The sequence below is a fragment of the Sebastes umbrosus genome, chromosome 1, assembly GCF_015220745.1.
Source record: "Sebastes umbrosus isolate fSebUmb1 chromosome 1, fSebUmb1.pri, whole genome shotgun sequence".
NCBI classification, from domain to species: Eukaryota; Metazoa; Chordata; class Actinopteri; order Perciformes; family Sebastidae; genus Sebastes; species Sebastes umbrosus.
The window spans coordinates 24,512,878-24,535,253 of NC_051269.1; the positions used below are offsets into that span (position 1 = coordinate 24,512,878).

At 40.9% G+C, this 22,376-nt stretch overlaps 2 protein-coding genes across 2 annotated transcripts; both read right to left on the reverse strand.

The window, feature by feature from the left end:
• Positions 1-467: 467 nt before the first annotated feature.
• Positions 468-9,802, reverse strand: LOC119485712 (nuclear factor 7, ovary-like). Its single transcript, XM_037765454.1, has 4 exons — positions 9,665-9,802; positions 8,905-9,555; positions 8,488-8,622; positions 468-586 (listed from the first exon to the last, which is right to left on the reverse strand). Exons 2-4 carry the CDS (start codon positions 9,536-9,538, stop codon positions 468-470), a joined length of 888 nt encoding a protein of 295 aa, XP_037621382.1. The 5' UTR covers positions 9,539-9,555; positions 9,665-9,802.
• A 4,269-nt stretch (positions 9,803-14,071) lies between these two features.
• LOC119500473 (nuclear factor 7, brain-like) lies at positions 14,072-15,939 on the reverse strand. Its single transcript, XM_037790237.1, has 2 exons — positions 15,828-15,939; positions 14,072-15,719 (listed from the first exon to the last, which is right to left on the reverse strand). The coding sequence occupies exon 2, from the start codon at positions 15,700-15,702 to the stop codon at positions 14,314-14,316; it is 1,389 nt and encodes a 462-aa protein (XP_037646165.1). The 5' UTR covers positions 15,703-15,719; positions 15,828-15,939; the 3' UTR covers positions 14,072-14,313.
• Positions 15,940-22,376: the final 6,437 nt, after the last annotated feature.

Below are 22,376 nucleotides of genomic sequence, written 5' to 3' on the forward strand. Positions count from 1 at the left end.
TGGAAGTCTGCCTGGAGGCTCCTCAGGATTCTCTCATGCGTCACTCTCCGCAAGCTGCTCTGATTTCTTCTCTCTCTCTTTCACACCTAGACAGCTCCGACTTTGCTAGTTAGCACAAAATCATCCATTCCCTTTCAGCATTTGCAGCTCGCACATTCCTTCCCTCCATCTCCCACTCTCTTTCTTTTCTCACGTATCCCAGCTGCCGTTCATTCTTCCTCCTCTGTTCTGTATCTCACCATCACCATCACTGTCACTTTCCCTCTGGCTTCTTCTACACTTCCATCCTTCTCTTTCCAAATTTGATTTTGCTCCCCCTCTCTCATTTAGCTTCCTCCTTTCCTCATGCCTCACCTTCCATCAATCCATTCATCTACCCTCCATCTGCCTCTTGCTTTTTATTCTTTCTCCCTGCCCCTGCATCTTCCTCCGTGCGTGCTTTCATGCCTCCATCATTTTCTCCCGACCTACTCTTTCTCCCCCTCGCTCACTATCTCAGCTGCCGCCTCCGGCCTCCTCTCATCACGGCTAACACCCCGCTGAGGGTAGGAAGGGACTGTCACGCAGCCAAGAGCAAAGTAGCACGCTGGGGGAACAGAAACGTCTCATGAGGAATAAGAGGGGCATCATGGGAAAATCTCTTTTCGTCTATTCAAACTCCCTTTGTGCTTCTCTATTTTCTCCTCCCTTCATTCTTTTCTTCTTGCTTTATCTGTATGTTGTTCCATTTCGTTGTTTCTTAGTTTTAACCCGGTCTTTCTGGAGCAGCATGTGCTGTTATCTCAACATGTTGCCTTCCCACGCGTGCAAACTCTTTTTCTAATAAAGTCATGCAATTTTCATTTCTACACACTGCCTGGAGAGAAGTAACTGTGTTATCATTCAGAAGAGGCTTACACTTACACTTCAAGTTATTCCTCTCTTGATTTTTAAACCAGATGAAAGCTGATCTATCATTATACAGTCGGTACGGTGTTGTCTTACTGCTGAGTAGGATGTGGCTCAGAGTCCTTTATTGGTACATTTGATTACCCCAGGGTCTAAAACAGCCTTTCAAAAACTATCATTAAATAATCTGGTGCTATCTGCCTCTATTTCTTATCTCACAAAATATCTGTATTCACATTTATACCAGAAAAGGGCATACCCTGGAAGTTGTCCGTGCTTAGCTGCCACCAATATACAAAATAACATAATATTTAAAGCAGCAGTAGGCAGATAATATGAACATATGATTAAAACATATATTTGTACTATATCCTGACAGTAGTGCATGAGACAGGTAATCTGAAAAAAAATGATGTGCCTCTGTGTCCTCCGGTGTTCCTAATGGCATCTGCAAGATTTCACAGACTAGAGGAAAACAACCAATCATAGCCGAGCTGGAGCCTTGCCGTCTCTGAGCAGCTGTCAATCACTCGTGAACTTCGATCAAACGGTCAAACTAGGCAGCGCTGATCAAATATGAATCAATATTCTGTTTCTGTAATGCCTATTTCTCACCTCAAATGTTGAGTTTTAATTACATTACAGTTCCAAACCAACCTGTTCTCACTCCCAACTCGTCAAATACCACCATTTGGTCAGTGCCCCTCGGCATTGGAAACCGAAGCACGGGGGCACCCTTTAGAACCAGTACGTGATGAACCGGGCTTTGAACTCACGCCAATGTAAACCAACCTGCTTCATTATTCAACGGTTGAAGCAAGTGAATCAAAAACAGGACTTTTAACAAGGAGATCAGTGACTTATTTTGTCATGTCAGTCTTTAATCATGTGACTCGTTGGTATCGTCAGTCCTGTGAGTCATTAGTCAGTGATGGTAAAGTCAACCAGGACCATTTCTAACCCTACCTAAGTGGTTGTGTTGCCTAAACCTAACTTTCTGTGAAAACAGAAGCTAATTTTGAAAGGACACGTGCATGTAACGAGCGAATATTTGCAAGCCATCCCTGGACCGTCCAAAAGTACCGCAAGAGGGGTACCCCGTGCGTCGGTCTCGAAGCGCAATATTTGACGAGTTCGGAGTGAGAATGTCTTGGTCTAAACATTTCCTTATTTCTTCTGTCAAGTTCTACAGCAAAATAGACGCGCAGGAGTTCCCTGCTGGTTAGAAAGATTGGCCGGTTTGCCGAAAGGTTAAAATGTCAATCCCCTCCACGGCTGTATGATAAATTGCTCCGTCCATGACTCTGAGACTAAAACCCTACCTGCTCACTTACTGTGCAGCAGTCACCCACTGTAGAGTGTCAGCTAAATGTCATCAATTAAGTGTTCACATGTAACCCAACACCAAAATGCTGTACCACCTTGTAGGTGTCTGGATACTTGACAGAGCACCATTAAGGATGTAAAGGTCATCACCCGAAACACTCCAGCACCTCTTGGCCACAAGGGAATACGGGATGATATTAGCTCTCCTTTGGAGATGCACTAAACTGTAAATCATTGAGGGCACCAGTAAATCATCACATAATGGCGTGAGTGAGTACAGATTTAATGGGACACCATCTGGTTTACCTCAAATAATACACATTGAATTTGACACTTTGAAGAGATTTTACAGAGACCTGATAATCCGTCACTACTCTGTGACTTTTACATCATAAAGAGCCAAAGTTGATGGAACTAAACAGAGTGCAGGTTAAGCATCAACAGGCCAGACAGTATCATACATTTTAAATCAGATCTTTTTATGTGATGACCTTTATCTGATACGAGTTTCTGGTGTGCAATGTTTCATAAATCACTGAGGGTGTGACAGCCAGAGTGACAGGACATTTTACCACAGGCTATGAGTTCTTCATTGCCGTGTATCGGTTTATTTGGTACACATAGCTAAAACTAATATAGTCCAATACAACAGTCCTGCAATAAATCCTCCCTTCATGAAGGTTATAATGTTCAGTGTGTGTTGAAACTCTGTTTCAGAGAGGCGTTGATTCAACTGGATCATTTCAGAGGATGCAGTATATGTTGCTGCTGGACTGTGTTAGGTTATACTGTATTTTTTTTATTGTTGTATCACTAAGGGTATAGACTGAATAATAGAAACACATAAAAATAAAGTGTTCACAGCAGAGTGATGAGTCAGCCCATTCTCAATCCCAGGGCGTCAAATACAGAGGCTTTGTCATGGTCGTCGGCATATGATACTTATGCACAAGCCACCCTCTAGCGCCGGTGTGAGACGCACAGGGCTTTCCATTAACTACAATGTAAACCCATCCACGTCAATATTAAACTCTCCGGGAAAGTGCCCTGGGAGTGACTTTGGTAGTTTAAAGAGCAAAAACACACACTCAGGGCAGGAGGGAGGGGTGGTCGATTGGTCCAACAAAAACAAGGCTTTCATCCAGGAGACCGCTGTTGGTGAGAGTTTTAAGCCCAACCATGTAGTTGTTACCTAAACCTAACTACATGCTTTTGTTTCCTAAACCTAAAGTGACGCCAAGGGTTACTATAAACCTAACTGTGGCCGTTTCACGGTAACGATATGGCGTTAAAGGACCAGTGTGTAGCATTTAAGGGTATATATGGGCAGAAATGGAATACATTAGTAATAAGTATGTTTTCTTTCAACACACTCTCACTCCCAACTCGTCAAATACCGCCGCTTGTTCAGTGCCCCTCGGCGTCGGAGACCGACGCACAGGGTACCGCTCTTGCATTACTTTTGGACGGACCAGGGACGGCGTGTAAATATACTCTTGTTACATGAACGTGTCCTTTAAAAAAAAACGTCTGTTTTCACAGGAAGTTAGGTTTATGCAACACAACCACTTAGGTAGGGTTAGGAAATGTTCATTGTTGATGTTGATGATGACTAGCGACTCACGTTACAAGTGACTGACATGACAAAAGAAGTCAACGACACGAACACCAGTCTCCTGGTTGAAAGTCTTGTGTATGTTTGACGCATCCACCACCCTTCCCGGTCGCCCTTAGTGGACTGTCACGATATTAATAATACGTCATTTGCTATGATCGTTGAATAACGCGGCGAGTGGGTTTACATTGGAGTTAGTTGAAAGCCCGGTTCGTCACATACTGTTGCTAAAGGGTGCCTCCGAGCGACGGTTTCCTGGGGCACTGACCGAACGGCGGTATTTGACAAGTTGGGAGTGAGCACGGATTGTTTCTTTAGCTCATAATCACCTGAAAATAAGAATAATTGTATTTTTACTACCTTGGAATGAGCCCTTCATATCTACATAGGGAGCCGGTCCCCTCTCCACGGAGTCCGCCATGTTGCACCGCCATGTTTCTACAGTAGACCAGACTGGCTTGGGCCGAAGTCGATAATGTTACTCGTTCCTGTAGCCGCCTCTCTTTCTCTTGCTTCACCACTCACTTCCCACCTAAACACACTCTAAGCACCGGCTCTGCTCCAAATGACCTACGTTACTCGTACAAGCATCAATTGGTTGCAATAGGCAACCTCACCGCTAGATACCGCTAGATCCTACACACTGCACCTTTTAAAAGACATGCAAAAAGCCTAAAATGCATTATCATGACATGTGGAATGTCCTTAAAATGTCGTGCTTTTTATACGCCTTCCCATGAGATCATGTTGGGTGAGTAGGTTTAGAAGAAAAGCTTTGTAATATATACAGTATATACAGTATATAAAACATCAGTAAGAAAGTGCAAACTCCAAAAATTACAAAAAAAGATTACAACACATTACGAATGCAAACATTGTACAACTTAGATCAAGTATAATGATGTGCTGTTTCTGGCGTGTAATAAACCCTAAATCACTGTGGCCATGCTTAAAGTGGGATCTCCATTTAAAGGTGGTCACATTCCTCTAGCTAACCTCGTATCGTGAGATAACCGCTGATGCAGACTGACCCTTGGGCTGACCATGCCTCTGCTCGGCTCTAATTTGCTGCTTATCTGGTCTCCAGTGCACCTTCAGATGCCTGCAAGCTGTCCCGTATCTGTTAGCTAGCTAACAGGCGGGACACGAGGACGTAGAGATAAGATGCATAGCACCCTGGGGAACGTCCGGATCGGCGTGGATGGCCTTTCGCAGGGCACTTGTGTATTTGTACGTGTGTGAGCACACCCTCATTTGACCAAATGGCTGTTAGGTGTTGATGTGTTCTGCTGGCGTCATGATGATTGTATTTATGTGCACCCTTGTGTGTGTGTTTGTGTTTTCATTGAACATGGCAGTGTAAGCAGACTGTATCAGAGCGTCGGCCCTACATCAGAGATATTTGGCTTCGGGTCAAGGGAACCAGCTGATCTCACTGGTTTACAGAGACACAGCGTGGACAGTTGTCAGTAACATTGATTTATTACCCATAGTACAATGCTTGGCTGCTACACCGCATCGCTTAAACGGGATATCAGTTTATTGTTTCTCCTCTCTATTGGATTTCATGGCATTTTATTTTCACTACATTCAATGGATCCACACGGAGAAATGGAGAAAAACAAAATCAATAAGAGAAAGTATAACACACTCCCAGATTCTCCACCACACTGTTTCATTTTTATAGCAAACTATATCTAAGAAAATACTTTGTGTTTAACTCTCTCCACTGTCAACAAATGGATACCATATATATAAAAAATTATCAATTAATTTGCATAAAGTAAAAATGGCTTTGCTCCAGAGCTACTCCAAAGGTCTGTCTGTATTGGCCTATTCAGTGGGAAAGTCACGACCAGTCAAGATAATCCAACAGAAATTGTGTATCAACCCACGCTGCTGCAAATGTAGTTTTAGGGCAGTTTGAACTCCTGAGCTACGAGGTTGCATCGATGTTCTCTTCTGGTTGTAAAACTAGTACGCTGATTAACTGCTGTGATCTTAAAGCCTGCAAGAAAACATTTAAACTTTTTAAAGAAACAATTGTACTAAATGTCAGCATTACATAATGAATAAATAAATAATGAGATAGAAAAACGCCCTCTTTAGAACTTTCCTATACAACTTCCTCATGCTGCAGTCCCAATATAAGCACAAGAAAGACCTTTGGGAACACACTGGGTCTGTACCTATTAATGTTCAGGCTGTTCTCATACAACATTCGTAGATATACCTACAAAAAGTACTGTATATATATATATATATATATATATATATCCCCTGACTTTTCTTCTAGTGCCACCAGCAGGACAACTACTTATTCTGTGAAATATCTGAACATTGACAAGGTGGATCGGCTCAACATTTTGTACAGATATTTATAGTCACCAGAAAGTTAATCCCGATGACTTTGGTGATCCTCTGACTTTCCCTCTAGCGCCACCATGAGGTTGACATTCAGTATGTAGTTTTTTAGAGAAATGTCTCAACAACTATTGGATGGATTGTGATGAAATGTGGTTCAAACATTCCTATTCCCCTCAGGATGAATCGGAAAAACTTTGGTGATCCTCTGACTTTTCATCTAGCGCCATCATTTTAAACCAATACTTTGGTTTAAAATGCATTGGTTGGACCAAATACCTGCAGAACTAATGGCATTCCCATCAGCAATCAAACATTGATTAAACTCCGAATAGATGTTACTTGTAGTTATTGGTGTTTTGGACATTTTTCAGTTGTTTTCCTTTTGTTCCTATTAATTTGTGACAATTCTGTTTTAGTTTCCATTGCAACATTCTATTGTCGAAATTATTCGACTTATTCGGATATCTTTATATTCAGTGTGTTTTGCCTTTTCTCGTTTTATGAAGGGAGAAACAGCAGAGAACGATTCAGTCACCAACATTACACAAGGTCTGAACCCAAACTGAGACATCTACCTTACAGCTGAGATGTCCACCTTAAATAGAACAATTCTTCTTCTGAAGCAGAGAGCAGAATTCAACTGGTGGAAACTGAATGAAAACACGTTGAGACATAATCATATTTTCTTTATTGGATCTAATCAAACATATTTCATATATTTAGGATCATTTAAAACATATATTGTATAAATTGTAAACATTCCGTATATGTGACCTGCTCCATCATTATGAGTCACATTGACCCCGAAGCACATTTTGAGTTATCTGTCTGACTGTAAAGATGAAAGTCTCAGCTTTATGGCAATACCAAGATTATCTTTCTACGCCAAATATTCAATGAGATATGCTCTTTCAAAGTTCGACTGTCATGAAACATTACTTAATGCCCCACTAAAAAGGGCATTAAAGATAATAATTCATATTCAGCCATGTTTTGCATTGATTAAAACACATTTATTAAGACTCAAGTCTAAATGAACACAATATGTTTTGGTCAAAAGTGACACCCAACATTTCATAATGTAGCCTACACATACCTTCATGCATACATGTGCACGTAGCCATGTGCATGTGATGTGCACGTGGCCACGTGCACGCATATGACCACAAGCAGTACAGTAGATAGGGCTAGAAGTCCATGTAGAAAATAATCCAAAATGTATGGAATAAAATCGATAAAATATAAAAAAATATACTGTACATATGATATAATATATAGTATATATGTTTATTTCAATATAATAATAATTAGATAAATAATACATCATTAAAAATATTAAATATGGAGCCATGTGCACACAGGTACATGCACAAACTTGCAAGTCCATATCCAAACAATAAAAAACATACTAGAAAATGGATAGAATATGAACAAATATTATGTACATAATGTAATCACACATTGATTGTAATGTTTGGAAATTTAATAATCTGGACTAGAATTTAAAATAAAGTTTGTTGGATCTGAACAATTATTGGCTGATAAAACATACAGTTATTGAGAAATAGATTATTTCTTCTTCTATTTGAATCTCATCAGCTTCCACACAGTGGTTGTTGGTCTTCATGGCTCCACACACAAGTCCAAATAATCAATTTAAAATGAAACAATATCTCGAACAAAAAAAAGAAAAAAGCTAAATGAACCAAACATAAAGATCAGAAATAATAAGTGAAATCATTTTGTGAAAAGGTAACAATATAAACAAAAAGCAGATGTTAACCTAAATAACAGAAAACAGAAAATAATTATTTATAAAAATAGTAAGTGATACAAACATCAACATATCTTTGGAGTAATGAGACAGCAGGAGGACAGGTGCAGCTTAAGGGGTTAAATTCAGACACTTTTACCTTTAAGAAATAAACATCATGCACATAATCATCTACTTTATCTCTGACCGCTCTGCTCCACTGTCACACAGACCTTCAGTGGTAATATATTCAGTTTATCCACAGTGGTAAAGAATGGAAACATCCTCTCAGTGAAAGTGTGTGTGAAGGTGTGTATGTGTGTTTTAGTTTCAAGATCAGAGAACGACAGCTTTCCTCTGTTCCAGTCCAGATTCACTCTGATCCTCTGGAGCTTCTTCTGCATTAGAAGAGCAGTGGCTGGAGCTGATGGTGATATACGGTATTTACCTTTTAAGAGCCCTAATGTCAATAATCCAGACTCTAAGCGTGCTTTCCTCTGGACAGACTCTGCTGACACACCCAGTAACCAGCCTGTACTGTTTCCAACCTCGACATCCCAGCTGTGAGTCCCAGAGTTAAAGCCCTCAGAGCCCAGGACAAAGATGCGTGAATCAAACCTCTCTGAATTATCAGGAAGCTGCTGTGCCTCTCCACCTATCACACTGGTCAGATCTTCAGACAGGATGAGTTTTGGATGAGCAGTGTTTGGATCCAGAATCAGAGGAGTGTAGGAGACCATCTCCTTCAACTTGTTCCAGATGTTGAAGGTCAGGTTGCCCAGGTGTTTGGCCTCGTCTATCAGAGCTCCTGAGAGCAGCTGTGGATCCTCCAGCAGGGGGCGCTGCTGGACTCTTTCCACTGCAGCCTTGTAGTTGTGCAGGAATGAGACGTCTTCAGCTCTCAGCTCATCCTCTGTGGCTCTGACTGTGTCTGAAAGAGCTGCTATCTCTCTGCTCAGAGCCTCAACCTTCTCCTTCATCATCTGACTCTTCTGCTCCTCTTCCTCCCTCAGTGCAGAGATCCTGGTCTCCTCTTCCTCTACTAGAAACTGGTGAAGCTTCTTAAACTGCTCCTTAATATGCCTCTCTGTGCGTCGGACCTGGACCTTCATGTGTTCTGCTGTTTGATCAGACATCACTTTAACTTGTTCAAAAACCTTTAACTTCTCCTTTAAGGTCTCCAGAGTTTCCTGAAGTTCCTTCTTGTGTTGTCGTGCAGCTTCATCGATGGGTCTGAATCTGTGGTTGGTGTGTTTCTCTGAATCTCTACAGATGTGACACACTGGCTGCTGATGGTCCAGACAGAAGAGTTTGAGTTTCTCAGAGTGCAGACTGCAGAGAGCCTCTGAAGCTCTCTGATCTCTCTCCAGTAAAAAGGCCTCACACAAGTTCTTTAACACCCGGTTTAAAGGTGGTTCTGAGGTTGAAGATATCGTCTTACAAATTGGACACTCGCGTGTTAGTTTCTCTCTCCACCAGTTCTTCAGACAGTCTTTACAGAAGCTGTGGCTACATGACAGAACAACAGGATGTCTAAAGATGCCACGACAGACCGGACAGCAGAGATCCTCCTCTAATCTGGAAGCCATTTTGTCTCTGAGTGAAGCTGAAAACACAGCAGACAGAAAGTACAGTCAGTCATGGCTCCCCTCCCTCCTCTACTAGCTTCACTGACATTTACTTTCATTTTGAGTCGTGTTTTTAGTCAAACTCACCTTCAGTGTGTGGAGCGTCAGCAGGTTAAAGCATCAGTGTTGTAGTTTTCCACTTTTATCTCGTGTAGCTGAACTCACTCAGAGGATGCTGTTAGTTTGGTCTGAATGTGAATCTGATCGTCTGTTTTTCAGTCTGTGCATCTCTCATTAAAGAGGAAGTATAACAATGTGTTTCCTGATTTGTCCCGGGTGAATCTGGTGAGGGGTGGAGCTTCGTCACACATCCAGTGCTGAATGCTGTTCCTTCATCTATAACACAGGTGTGTGTTTCATTCCGGAGTACAGATCCACCACTGGGTGTAGACAGCAGGCTGTTTATGTTTATTTTCATAAGTAGTTTGAATGTAGGTTGAATATAGCAGAGGAGTTAAAATATAACTTAAACACAATAGAGTGAATATATAGATCAGCGAGTGGGGGGGCGAAGAAATTAATTAAATGTCTGTATGAGATCAAGTTTGCAATAGTTGCAGCCATTGTGACTCTTTGAGTAAACATATGTGTTTTTTATTCCTGTCCTTAATAGTCTAAATACAAACTGATATTAAACCAGAACCATCTCTATTATTTTTGCAGCTTTGTAACGTTGTTATCTGTCAGTCCACCACTTTGGTTCAGACTGAAATATATCAACATTTATTGGATGGATTGTGAAGAAATGTAGTTCATCATTCATGTTCCCCTCAAGATGAATTGGAATCATCTGACTTTTCCTCCAGTGTAATCATCAGGTCAACATTTTAATGTGTCCAATACTTTGGTTTATGACCAAATTAGCTAATGGCATTCCCATCAGCCTCATGTGTTTACTGCTAATTAGCAAATGTTAGCATGCTAACATGCTAGAGTAAGGTATTGAGGGTGCTAAACGTCAGCATGTTAGCATTGTCACTGTGAGCATCAAGCCCACAGAAAGAGTGCCGGTCGTTGATGCCAATGTTCGTAGTGGCCAAACGGTGGTACTACAACTTTTGTGTCCGTTACGTGATGCCATCAGGCCCAAAAATACTTCCTCCGATAGACTTACGTTGGGAAAGAGACGTCTGTAGCTCGGCGGATAATTTTTTTTGAGGTGAATCAATTTCTCAGTATGACCACTTGAATAGCCCTTTTTTTAAATCAGTAGGTCCTAAAAGTTGTAAAATGCACTAACAGACGAATCCCGAGTTATTTCCCTCCGTTCATGTGAATGAGACCCAGACCGAGGCTGGAGCGAGGGCTAGGAGGCAGAGTTAAAGGAAACGCTACTGCGCCTGCTCTATGGGCTCAATAGGATGCGGAAGATCGCCGGATGATCCGGGGACTTTATCACTGTCGAGCCATTTTGGCTTCATGTGCCACTTAGCAACTCTCATAGGAATGAACGGGAGCCCGCCTACAACGCTGCATCCACTTCTCTTTATGCATCCATGGTGAGTATGTTAGCATGCTGACATTAGCATTTAGCTCAAAGCACCACTGTTGTTGTGGACTAGTAGACCAGCTGATCTCACTGGTTTACAGAGACACAGCGTGGACAGTTGTCAGTAACATTGATTTATTACCCATAGTGCAGTGCTTGGCTGCTACACCGTATGCTTAAATGGGATATCAGTTTGTTGTTTTTCCTCTCTATTGGATTTCATAGCATTTTATTTTCCCTACATTCAATGGATCCACACGGAGAAATGGAGAAAAAAAAAAAACAATAAGAGAAAGTATAACAATCACAGATTCTCCACCACACCGTTTCATTTTTTATAGCAAACTAAATCTAAGAGAATACTTTGTGTTTAACTCTCTCCACTGTCAACAAATGGATACCATATATATCAAAAATTATCAATTAATTTGCATAAGGTAAAGATGGCTTTGCTCCAGAGCTACTCCAAAGGTCTGCCTGTATCTTGGCCTATTCAGTGGGAAAGTCACGACCAGTCAAGATAATCCAACAGAAATTGTGTATCAACCCACGCTGCTGCAAATGTAGTTTTAGGGCAGTTTGAACTCCTGAGCTACGAGGTTGCACCGATGTTCTCCTCTGGTTGTAAAACTAGTCCGCTGATTAACTGCTGTGATCTTAAAGCCTGCAAGAAAACATTTAAACTTTTTAAAGAAACAATTGTACTAAATGTCAGCATTACATAATGAATAAATAAATAATGAGATAGAAAAACGCCCTCTTTAGAACTTTCCTATAAAAGTTCCTCATGTTGCAGTGCCACTATAAGCACAAGAAAGGCCTTTGGGAACACACTGGGTCTGTACCTATAAATGTGCAGGCTGTTCTCGTACACCGTTCATAGCTATACCTACAAAAAGTAATGCACTGTAATTTGTATATATCCCAGAAAATCAATTTGTATGTAATCCGTATAGGCTAATCGTGAACCAGGAAGTATAAAGAGCAACAAATGATGCGAAAGGAGGAGGTCGGGGTGGTTGGGTGGTTGGGTGGGTCAAAAAACATAAGATTTGCGTCCAGGAGACAAGTGTTCATGTCCCATGTGAAACCAGAAATCTATGTTGATTATCTGTCACGTCTGTACTTCAGTGACGCCACTTCTGTAGTTATTTTAACCCTAACTTTGACTTATTTGTCACGTAACTTCTGTACTTATGTGACGCCACTTCCGTAGTTATTTGACAACAAGTTTTCAGTGAGCTCAACTAAGTAGTTTTAAGTCATGCTTGTGACAGGGCTCGATGTAAGGCTGTCCAACACATTCTCACTCCCAACTCGTCAAATACCGCCGCTTGGTCAGTGCCCCTCGGCATCAAGGACCAAAGCACTGGGTACCCCTATTGCATTACTTTTGGACAGATCAGGGACGGTGTGTCAATATGCGCTTTTTATATGCATAGTATCCTTTCAAAATAAAATTATGTTTGCACAGGAAGTTAAGTTTAGGCAACACAACCACTTATGTAGGGTTGGTCGTGGTTGATGTTAACCTCACTAAGTAATGACTCATGTGACTAGTGACTTCCGTGACTCAACGGACTGACGATATTAATGAGTCACATGACTATCAACTGACGTGACAAAATAAGTCAGTCTACGCTATTAATACTACGTCACTTGCTCTGACAGTCGAATAACGTCGCGGGTGTGTTTACATTGGAGTTAGTTGAAAGCCCGGTTCCTTACATACTGTTGCTAAAGGGTGCCTCTGTGCATCAGTTTCCGATGCCGAGGGGCACTGCCCAATCGGCGGTATTTGACAAGATGGAACTGAGAACGAGTTGGTCTGTCGGTCGGTTCACCACTGCAGCCCAGACTGAAACATCTCAACAGCTACTGGATAGATTGTCATGAAAGTTTGCTCAGACATTCATGTTCCCCAGAGGACGAATCCTACTGTCCTATCCTAATGAAATGCCTTGACAACTGTCAGATGGATTGCCACAACATTTGATTCAGATATCCACGGTGCCCAAAGGATTAATTTTACTGATATATCCCCTGACTTTTCTTCTGGTGCCACCAGCAGGACGACTACTTATTCTGTGAAATATCTGAACATTGACAAGTTGGATTGGCACAACATTTTGTACAGATATTTATAGTCACCAGAAAGTTAATCCCGATGACTTTGGTGATCCTCTGACTTTCCCTCTAGCGCCACCATGAAGTTGACATACAGTATGTAGTTTTTTAGTGAAATGTTTCAACAACTATTGGATGGATTGTCATGAAATGTGATACAAACATGCCTGTTCCCCTCAGGATGAATTGGAAAAACTTTGGTGATCCTCTGACTTTTCATCTAGCGCCATCATTTTAAACCAATGCATTTTAAACCAATACTTTGTTTTAATATACATTGGTTGAACCAAATACCTGCAGAATTATTGACATTCCCATCAGCAATCAAACATTGATTAAACTTCCATAGATGTTACTTGTAGTTATTGGTGTTTTGGACATTTTTCAGTTGTTTTCCTTTTGTTCCTATTAATTTGTGACAATTCTGTTTTAGTTTCCATTGCAACATTCTATTGTCGAAATTATTCGACTTATTCGGATATCTTTATATTCAGTGTGTTTTGCCTTTTCTCGTTTTATGAAGGGAGAAACAGCAGAGAAAGATTCAGTCACAAAAATTACACAAAGTCTGAACCCAAACTGAAACATCTACCTTACAGCTGAGATGTCCACCTTAAATAGAACAATTCTTCTTCTGAAGCAGAGAGCAGAATTCAACTGATGGAAACTGAATGAAAACACGTACAGACAGAATCATCTTTTCTTTATTGGATCTAATCGGACATATTTCATATATATTTAGGATTATTTAAAATATATATTGTATAAATTGTAAACATTCCGTATATGTAATCACACATTGATTGTAATGTTTGGAAATAATCAATTTAAAATGAAACAATATCTCCAAAAGAAAAAAGCTAAATGAACCAAACATAAAGATCAGAAATAATAAGTGAAATAAGTTTGTGAAAAGGTAACAATATAAACAAAAAGCAGATGTTAACCTAAATAACAGAAAACAGAAAATAATAATTTATAAACATAGTAAGTGAAACAAAAATAAACATATCTTTGGAGTAATGAGACAGCAGGAGGACAGGTGCAGCTTAAGGGGTTAAATTCAGACACTTTTACTTTTAAGAAATAAACATAATGCCTATAATCAGCTTCTTTATCTCTAACTGCTCTGTTCCACTGTCACACACACCTTCAGTGGTAATATATTCAGTTTATCCACAGTGAGAATGATTGGAAACAGCTTCTCAGTGAAAGTGTGTGTGAAGGTGTGTATGTGTGTGTTAGTTTCAAGATCCGAGAACGACAGCTTTCCTCTGTTCCAGTCCAGATTCACTCTGATCCTCTGGAGCTTCTTCTGGACTCTGATTTCAGTGGCTGGAGTTGATGGTGACAGTGCAAAGTATTTACCTTTACAGAACCCTACTGTCCATAATCCAGACTGTAAGCGTCCCTTCCTCTGGACAGACTCTGCTGACACACCCAGTGCCCACCCTGTACTGTCTCCAACCTCGACATCCCAGCTGTGAGTCCCAGAGTTAAAGCCCTCAGAGCCCAGGACAGACCTGTTTTCATCAAACCTCTCTGGATTATCAGGAAGCTGCTGTTCCTCTCCTCGTCTCACACTGGTCAGATCTTCAGACAGGATGAGTTTTGGATGAGCAGTGTTTGGATCCAGAATCAGAGGAGTGTAGGAGATCACCTCCTTCATCTTGTTCCAGATGTTGAAGGTCAGGTTGCCCAGGTGTTTGGCCTCGTCTATCAGAGCTCCTGAGAGCAGCTGTGGATCCTCCAGCAGGGGGCGCTGCTGGACTCTTTCCACTGCAGCCTTGTAGTTGTGCAGGAATGAGACGTCTTCAGCTCTCAGCTCCTCCTCTGTGGCTCTGACTGTGTCTGAAAGAGCTGCTATCTCTCTGCTCAGAGCCTCCATCTTCTCCTTCATCATCTTACTCTTCTGCTCCTCTTCCTCCCTCAGAGCAGAGATCCTGGCCTCCTCTTCCTCTTCTAGAAATTGGTGAAGCTTCTTAAACTGCTCCTTAATCTGCCTCTCTGTGTGTCGGGCCTGGACCTTCATGTGTTCTGCTGTTTGATCAGACTTCACTTTAACTTGTTCAAAAACCTTTAACTTCTCCTTTAAGGTCTCCAGAGTTTCCTGAAGTTCCTTCTTGTGTTGTCGTGCAGCTTCATCGATGGGTCTGAATCTGTGGTTGGTGTGTTTTTCTGAATCTCTGCAGACGACACAAACTGGCTGCTGATGGTCCAGACAGAAGAGTTTGAGTTTCTCAGAGTGCAGACTGCAGAGAGCCTCTGAAGCTCTCTGATTTCTCTCCGGTAAAAAGGTCTCACACAGGTTCTTTAACGCCCGGTTTAAAGGTGGTTTTGATGTTGAAGATATTGTTTTACAAAGTGGACACTCACGTGTTGGTTTCTCTCTCCAAGAGCTCTTCAGGCAGTCTTTACAGAAACTTTGGCTACATGACAGAACAACAGGATCTCTAAAGACGTCACGACAGACCGGACAGCAGAGATCCTCCTCTAATCTGGAAGCCATTTCGTCTCTGAGTGAAGCTGAAAACACAGCAGACAGAAGTATATTTAGTCCTGGCTCCCCTCCCTCCTCTACTAGCTTCACTGACATTTACTTTCACTTTGAGTCGTGTTTTTAGTCAAACTCACCTTCAGTGTGTGGAGCGTCAGCAGGTTGAAGCAGCAGTGTTGTAGTTTTCCACTTTTCTCTCCTGTAGATGAACTCACTCAGAGGATGTTGTTAGTTTGGTAGCTTGGAAGTATAACAATGTGTTTCCTGATTTGTCCCGGGTGAGTCTGGAGAGGGGTGGAGCTTCGTCCCACATCCTGTGCTGAATGCTGTTCCTTCATCTATAACACAAGGGTGTGTTTCATTCCGAAGTACAGATCCACCACTGGGTATAGACAGCAGGCTGTTTATGTTTATTTTCATAAGTAGTTTGAATGTAGATTGAATATAGCGGAGGAGTTAAAATATAACTTAAACACAATAGAGTGAATATATAGATCATATATATATGAGATCAAGTTTGCAATAGTTGCAGCCATTGTGACTCTTTGAGTAAACATATGTCTTTTTTATTCCTGTCCTTAATAGTCTAAATACAAACTGATATTAAACCAGAACCATCTCTATTACTTTCGCAGCTTTGTAACATTTTTATCGGTCATTCCACCACTTTGGTTCAGACTGAAATATATCAACAATTATTGAATGGATTGTGAAGAAATGTAGTTCATGATTCATGCTAAATGCTAAATATAAACTCAAACTACAATCTTTTCCTGATCATAACAAACTAGTTTTTGTGCATAAACGTACTCAACCATTAACCTTAGCGGTAACAGTTTTAGAAATGAGGTTGTCTTCCCAGTAAGGATGATGACACACTGCATTTTTTTTTTTGTTTAAAGTTACTACAAGGAATTTAATATTGTGTTGATTTTGGCGGTCCCTGTGGACAGAAGTGGTAGTGTTTCCGAGCACCAGAGTCCCTTTAGAAACCTCTTGTTTTACTGCAACAGCTCTGACAGTCTGCTTTACGCAGACCTGGTTCTGGTTCTCCTGTGCCTCTCTCTGATCATCAATATGGCCTGGCCCTCCAGCAGCGTGGTGTTGGTGTTGGCTCCCAGCGGGGACCGACGGAGCAGTGAGGCGACGCTCTGTTCCAGAGCAGAGCTCTCCACCTCCCGCCAGAGCCACGCTGGAGTCTGAAATGAAGGAGTTTCTGGTGACAACACATTCTCACTCCCAACTCGTCAAAAAACGGCGCTTGGTCAGTGCCCCTCTGCATCAGAGATAGATGCTCGGGATGCCCCTCTTGCATTACTTTTGGACGGACCAGGGATGGCGTGTCAATATACGTTCATTACATGCATGGTGTCCTTTCAAAATAAACTTCAGTTTTCACAGGAATTTAGGTTTAGGCAACACAATAACTTAGGTAGGGTTAGGAAACGGTCGTGGTAGACGTTAACTTCACTTACTAGTGACTCACAGGACTGATGATACAGATGAGTCATGTGACTAAAGACTGACGTGACAAAATAAGTTAATGGCAAGAACACCGGTCTCCTGGTTGAATGTCTTGTGTTTGTTTGACCCATCCACCACGCCTCCCACCCGCCCTTAGCGGACTCACGCTATTGATACTGCGTCACTTGCTCCGACTGTTGAATAACGCCGCTTGTCGGTTTACATTGGAGTTAGTCTAAGGCCCGGATCGTCACATAATGTTCCTGAAGGGCGCCTTCGTGGGTCGGTTTCTGATGCCGAGAGGCACACACACGGGAGTGAGAACGGGTTGCTGGTGAACCTGCATGATTTCGTCTGATTTTGTGCGGAATCCGACCCGGTGGCACCAATGACAAGCATTAAGAATCATCTCGCTGATGGTCTTGCTTATTTATGAAGGTCATATAGTGGGATTAGTATTATATTGAGACTGTTTTATAACCAGTTGTAGTTCCTCACAGTATATTTAATTCAGAGAGTTTGTTGAGCTTGGAGCTCTTCCTGGCTGGTGTAGATACAACTACAATTTTTGTATTATTTTCCCTTTAAAATTGAAAGCAGTATACCTTCAACTGAATATCTGTCAAGGTGTTTGCTTGAAATATCTGGAGACCCCTTAAAAGAACAGTGCGTAACATTTCGGGGAATCTATTAGCAGAAAGGGAATATAATATTCATATGTTTTTATTAGTGTTTAATCACCTGAAAGTAAGAATCACCGCGTTACCTTAGAATGAGCCCTTCATGTCTACATGGGGAGCGGGTCCTCTTTACGGACTCAGCCATGTTGCTCCACCATGTTTTTTACAGTAGCCCAGAACAGACAAACCAAACACTGACTCTAGAGAGAGCCTTTCACGTTTTTACGTTCCCTGAAGGCCACCGTAGTTCTCCGAGACACTTGTGAAACTGCGGTAATGCGAGCCTCAGTGTGCAAAACCGTAGTACCGCCAGCCGTCGTCTGACTTCAGTTTCTCCTAAAGTAGTGTTATTATGGTAAGGATGACCTTTGAGCAGGTCTAACGGCGTTACCACGGTTTTGCACTTCGCGGCTCACGTTACCGCAGTCTTGGAAAGGGAGGAGTGAGTGAAAGGGCACTGAGTTGGTTGCAATCTGCAACCACACCACTAGATGCCACGAAATCCTACACGCTGCACTTTTATTTGAAACATTCCCTTTAAAATCCAAAGCCAGTTGATTGCATACTGTTTGCACTCACCTTACAGAGCACAGATTTTCCATTTGAACCATCCACGCTCTTCAAGACTTCAATTTCTGGACTTCAATATTTGTCGGAGGGTGTGTTTATTACAGATAATTACCAGTAGCTGTATGTCATTTGCAGTGTGGAGGGGAATTTCCTGAATATGTTTGTGTTTTCAAAACCAGGAAGTCACGGAAATTATATTTGTTCAATTAACCTGCAAGCACCAAGCAACATTTCCTGTATAAAACCAACTGAAAGGAAGGTTTCCATTTTTTTATATTTAATATAATGAGTTCCAATTATATTTCTAATTAAAATATAGAACAGAATATGTGTGTTCCATTGTTGGGTGAAGCCAAGGTTTTTTTTTTTTGATGAGTAATATCTCCAAGTGAGAATGAGTCAGGCACAGATTCTGATAGAGAATGAGAATTAATTGGCTTTTGAGTGCAGTGGGACAACATATGATGTGATTCAGACCAAAAAATTACAGACTCAACCTTCTGATAGCCTGTAATATCAATTAGAAATACCTTTTCTTTAAAGTGATGTATCCACACTGGGATATTGTTCACAATGAATTCCCCTCGGTGTGTTTTCCAGACTACAAAATGACATTAGTCACTGTGGGCTGATATGAATCATCAAATTAAATCAAGAATGACCTCATTATAATCTCTTCTATATGTTTGAGTGTGGAAGTTTATTCTTGACCTTGGGAACACATATATGCATTTGTTACGTCTAGGCTAGATTATTGCAACTTCTTGTTATCAGGCTGCCCCAATAATTCCCAATTTAAGACTCTCCAGTTGGTCCAGAATGCTGCGAATCATATTTCTCCCGTATTAGCTTCTCTGCACTGGCTCGCTGTAAAACCCAGAATATAATTTAAAATCCTTCTCCTCCCCAAAGCCCTTAATGATCAGGCACCATATTATATTAAAGAGGTCGTAGTACCCTATTACCCCACTGGAACACTGTGCTCTCAGAATGCAGGGGTAATCAGTGTTGTACAAGTTCCCTCTTTACTAGAGCAAGCCCAAAGTTCAGTTCACACAGAATAAAGTGAAATAGTTCACGATCATAGTTCACAATTTCTAATTTTGAACTAAGTTCACAGTCTCAAAAAAATGAACTAGTTCAAGTTAATTTGTTCTGTTTTGTTTTTTGTTTTTTTTAATCTGGTCGGATGCTATGGCTTTACATTTTTATAATTTGGTTTTGTTTTGTTTTTCAGATTTATTTTCAGCACCTGGTACCTCAGCTTCATACCACAGACCTTACGACTTTTAACCTGTTGAGTTCTTGACATTTTACCCTCAAACTGTCTCTTAACCTCGATATACAGTGGAAACCGCTTATGGTAATCACATCTGTCCGGGTCAAATTGATCACTATAAGCGGACGATTATTATAACCACATTTTTGTTGTTGTCATTTCTAATGCAGATTACCGTCTACTTGACATTTGTATATTTATTACATGAATACCAAGTAATGAAACGGACAGCTTTTCTATTTACTTGTTCACTGCCAATTCTTCTGCCTTTTCCTTCACCAAGGGTAGTGCGAGTGTTCATGCAGATGAACGGTGGAAATATTAATTTACTGTAAAGAGGACCGTTTAGCTTTAGAATGAGAAAATTTGCTCCGACTGGCGGGCGGTGCTTGGTATTTCCTCAACTGATCTCAACATGGCTGCAGGGTCACAAACCCTCTCATTTTACAGCCAAACAGTGCACTACAAGATGTTTCTGAAAACATTTGAGGCGAGAAATAGGCATGACAGTAACAAACAATTGATTCATATTTGATCAGAGCTGCCTAATTTGACTTTTTGATCGGAGTTTGCGAGTGATTGACAGCAGCTGGACAGCAGACTCCAGATCAGCTCTGACTGGTTGTTTTCCTCCGGTCTGTGAAATCTTGCAGATGCCATTAGGAACACCGGAGGACACAGAGGCACATGACTTTTTTCAGATTACCTTTCTCATGAACTACTGTCAGGATATAGTGAACGTTTTATAAAAATAACTTTTTTAATCATATTTGCTCCATTTCCACCTACTGCTGCTTTTAAGGGGATGTCTTCATTGCCGTCGTTGCCCAAATGCTTTCTCATGGGGGAATTTGGGTCTAGAAGAGTACGATCTAGTCCACTTCTATATGAAAAATGTCATGAGATTACTTCTGTTGTGATATATATATATATATATATATATATATATTAGGGCTGTCAAAGTTAACGCGGCAATAACGCATTAAAGCAAATTTGTTTTAACGTCACTGATTTCTTTAATGCATTAATGTAACTTGCGATTTTTAGGTTGGAGCTGGCTCAGTTTTAAAGATAGAGTGAAGATACTGATTTATGAAACTATAAAAACCTAAGGAATCCATTGGTACCAACCATATCATACTAGGTTAAAGAGGTCCCTTGACCTCTGACCTTAAGATATGTGAATGAAAATGGGTTCTATGGGTACCCACGAGTCTCCCCTTTACAGACATGACCACTTTATGATAATCACATGCAGTCTTTGGGCAAGTCATAGTCAAGTCAGCACACTGACACACTGACAGCTGTTGTTGCCTGTTGGGCTTGAGTTTGCCATGTTATGATTTGAGCATATTTTGTATGCTAAATGCAGTACCTTGTTGTTGATAAACCTTCTAAATTCAAGGTTCACTAATTTAGCTCAAAGACTACCTGTTATCAATCACATGACAGAAGTCCCGTACTTTGGTCATGCGATGACACCTGAGCAAGAAGTAGAAGGAATTAGGATACGGTTGGAGGCATTTTGTCTCTGTATGTGAGAGTGGACAGTAAAGAGAGGACAGGAGAGATATGGGGAAGAGCCGGGAAACAAATTGACATTGTGGTTCATAGTCAGCACCATTTGAGCGCCCCCTGTTAAGATCGTTTGCTAACACTTCATTTTACAAGTCCGCAAATTTAATGATAATTAGGTGATAATTAGCAGGTAACCTGTTTGAAATTTCTCTGGACTTGCTGCCAAATTACCTCAATATTTACCTCAAAATTTATTGAAAATTACTTTATTATAAACATTATTTACTAATTATATTCCACTATTTCCCAATAACTGGTAATGTATTTAATAAATTTCCAGGAAAAGAATACACTCCATGAATCATTACATCACTTAAGAGGTTATACTGGTGTTCGTCAATAAGTCACACGATGTAGAGATTTGTGTCTGATCAGAAGTATCTTCTATTAGTTTTGGTTTTCCACCTCCGATGAAGAGCAGAGCACAGTCTGTTCTCAAGCCTAAGGGCCCTATTTTAACAATTACATGTTATTTTAGCATATAATTATTATGTAATGTTTATTATAAAGTAATTTTTTATACATTTTAAGGTAAATATTGGGATAATTTGTCAGTAATTCCAAAGATAGTCCAAATAGGCCACTTGTTCATTATCATCAAATTACCATGAAATTTGCTGACCTGTAAAATTAAGTGTTACCGATAGTTGTTGGAAATGGTCTGCATAGTAATACATCTAAATATAAAAATATTCAGAGCCATGCCGCTACATGAAGAATCCATACATTCACACAAGTCTGACAAAAAATCAGAAAGATTCAGCTCAAAGGAAACAGATCAGTGGAGGCCTTTACTCAACTTTATTTGCTCCCGTTTTGTTTTGATCGTGCTCTTTAAAGGAATCCACTCTCCAAATTTAATCTACTTTGATGTCATGTATGTCTGACACCTAACAGGCATAACCACATTTTCTCACGTCTGCCTTTTCACACAAACAGGTTTCCATCTCACTCTATTCTGGCCTTTAGCACCTCGCTGCCTCGTATCCTCCTCAGGGATGCTTGAGGCACATAAAGGTGCCGAGGTGGGGACCAAAACACACGGTAACAGGGAGACCTGATAATTGTTACAACACACATGTACCTGTTAGACAGCCACACACACACACACACAC

Bases quoted from the DNA above. Each gene is read 5' to 3' on its own strand.
- LOC119485712 (XM_037765454.1), bottom strand. From the start codon at position 9,538: ATGGCTTCCAGATTAGAGGAGGATCTCTGCTGTCCGGTCTGTCGTGGC. The intron at 8,623-8,904 runs GCAGAGAGATAG...TCCTGTCTGAAG, and splicing joins GGAGAAGGTTGAGGCTCTGA to ATCTGACCAGTGTGATAGGT. The intron at 587-8,487 runs GTACAGGCTGGT...CTGTTCCCCCAG, and splicing joins GGATGTCGAGGTTGGAAACA to CGTGCTACTTTGCTCTTGGC.
- LOC119500473 (XM_037790237.1), bottom strand. From the start codon at position 15,702: ATGGCTTCCAGATTAGAGGAGGATCTCTGCTGTCCGGTCTGTCGTGAC.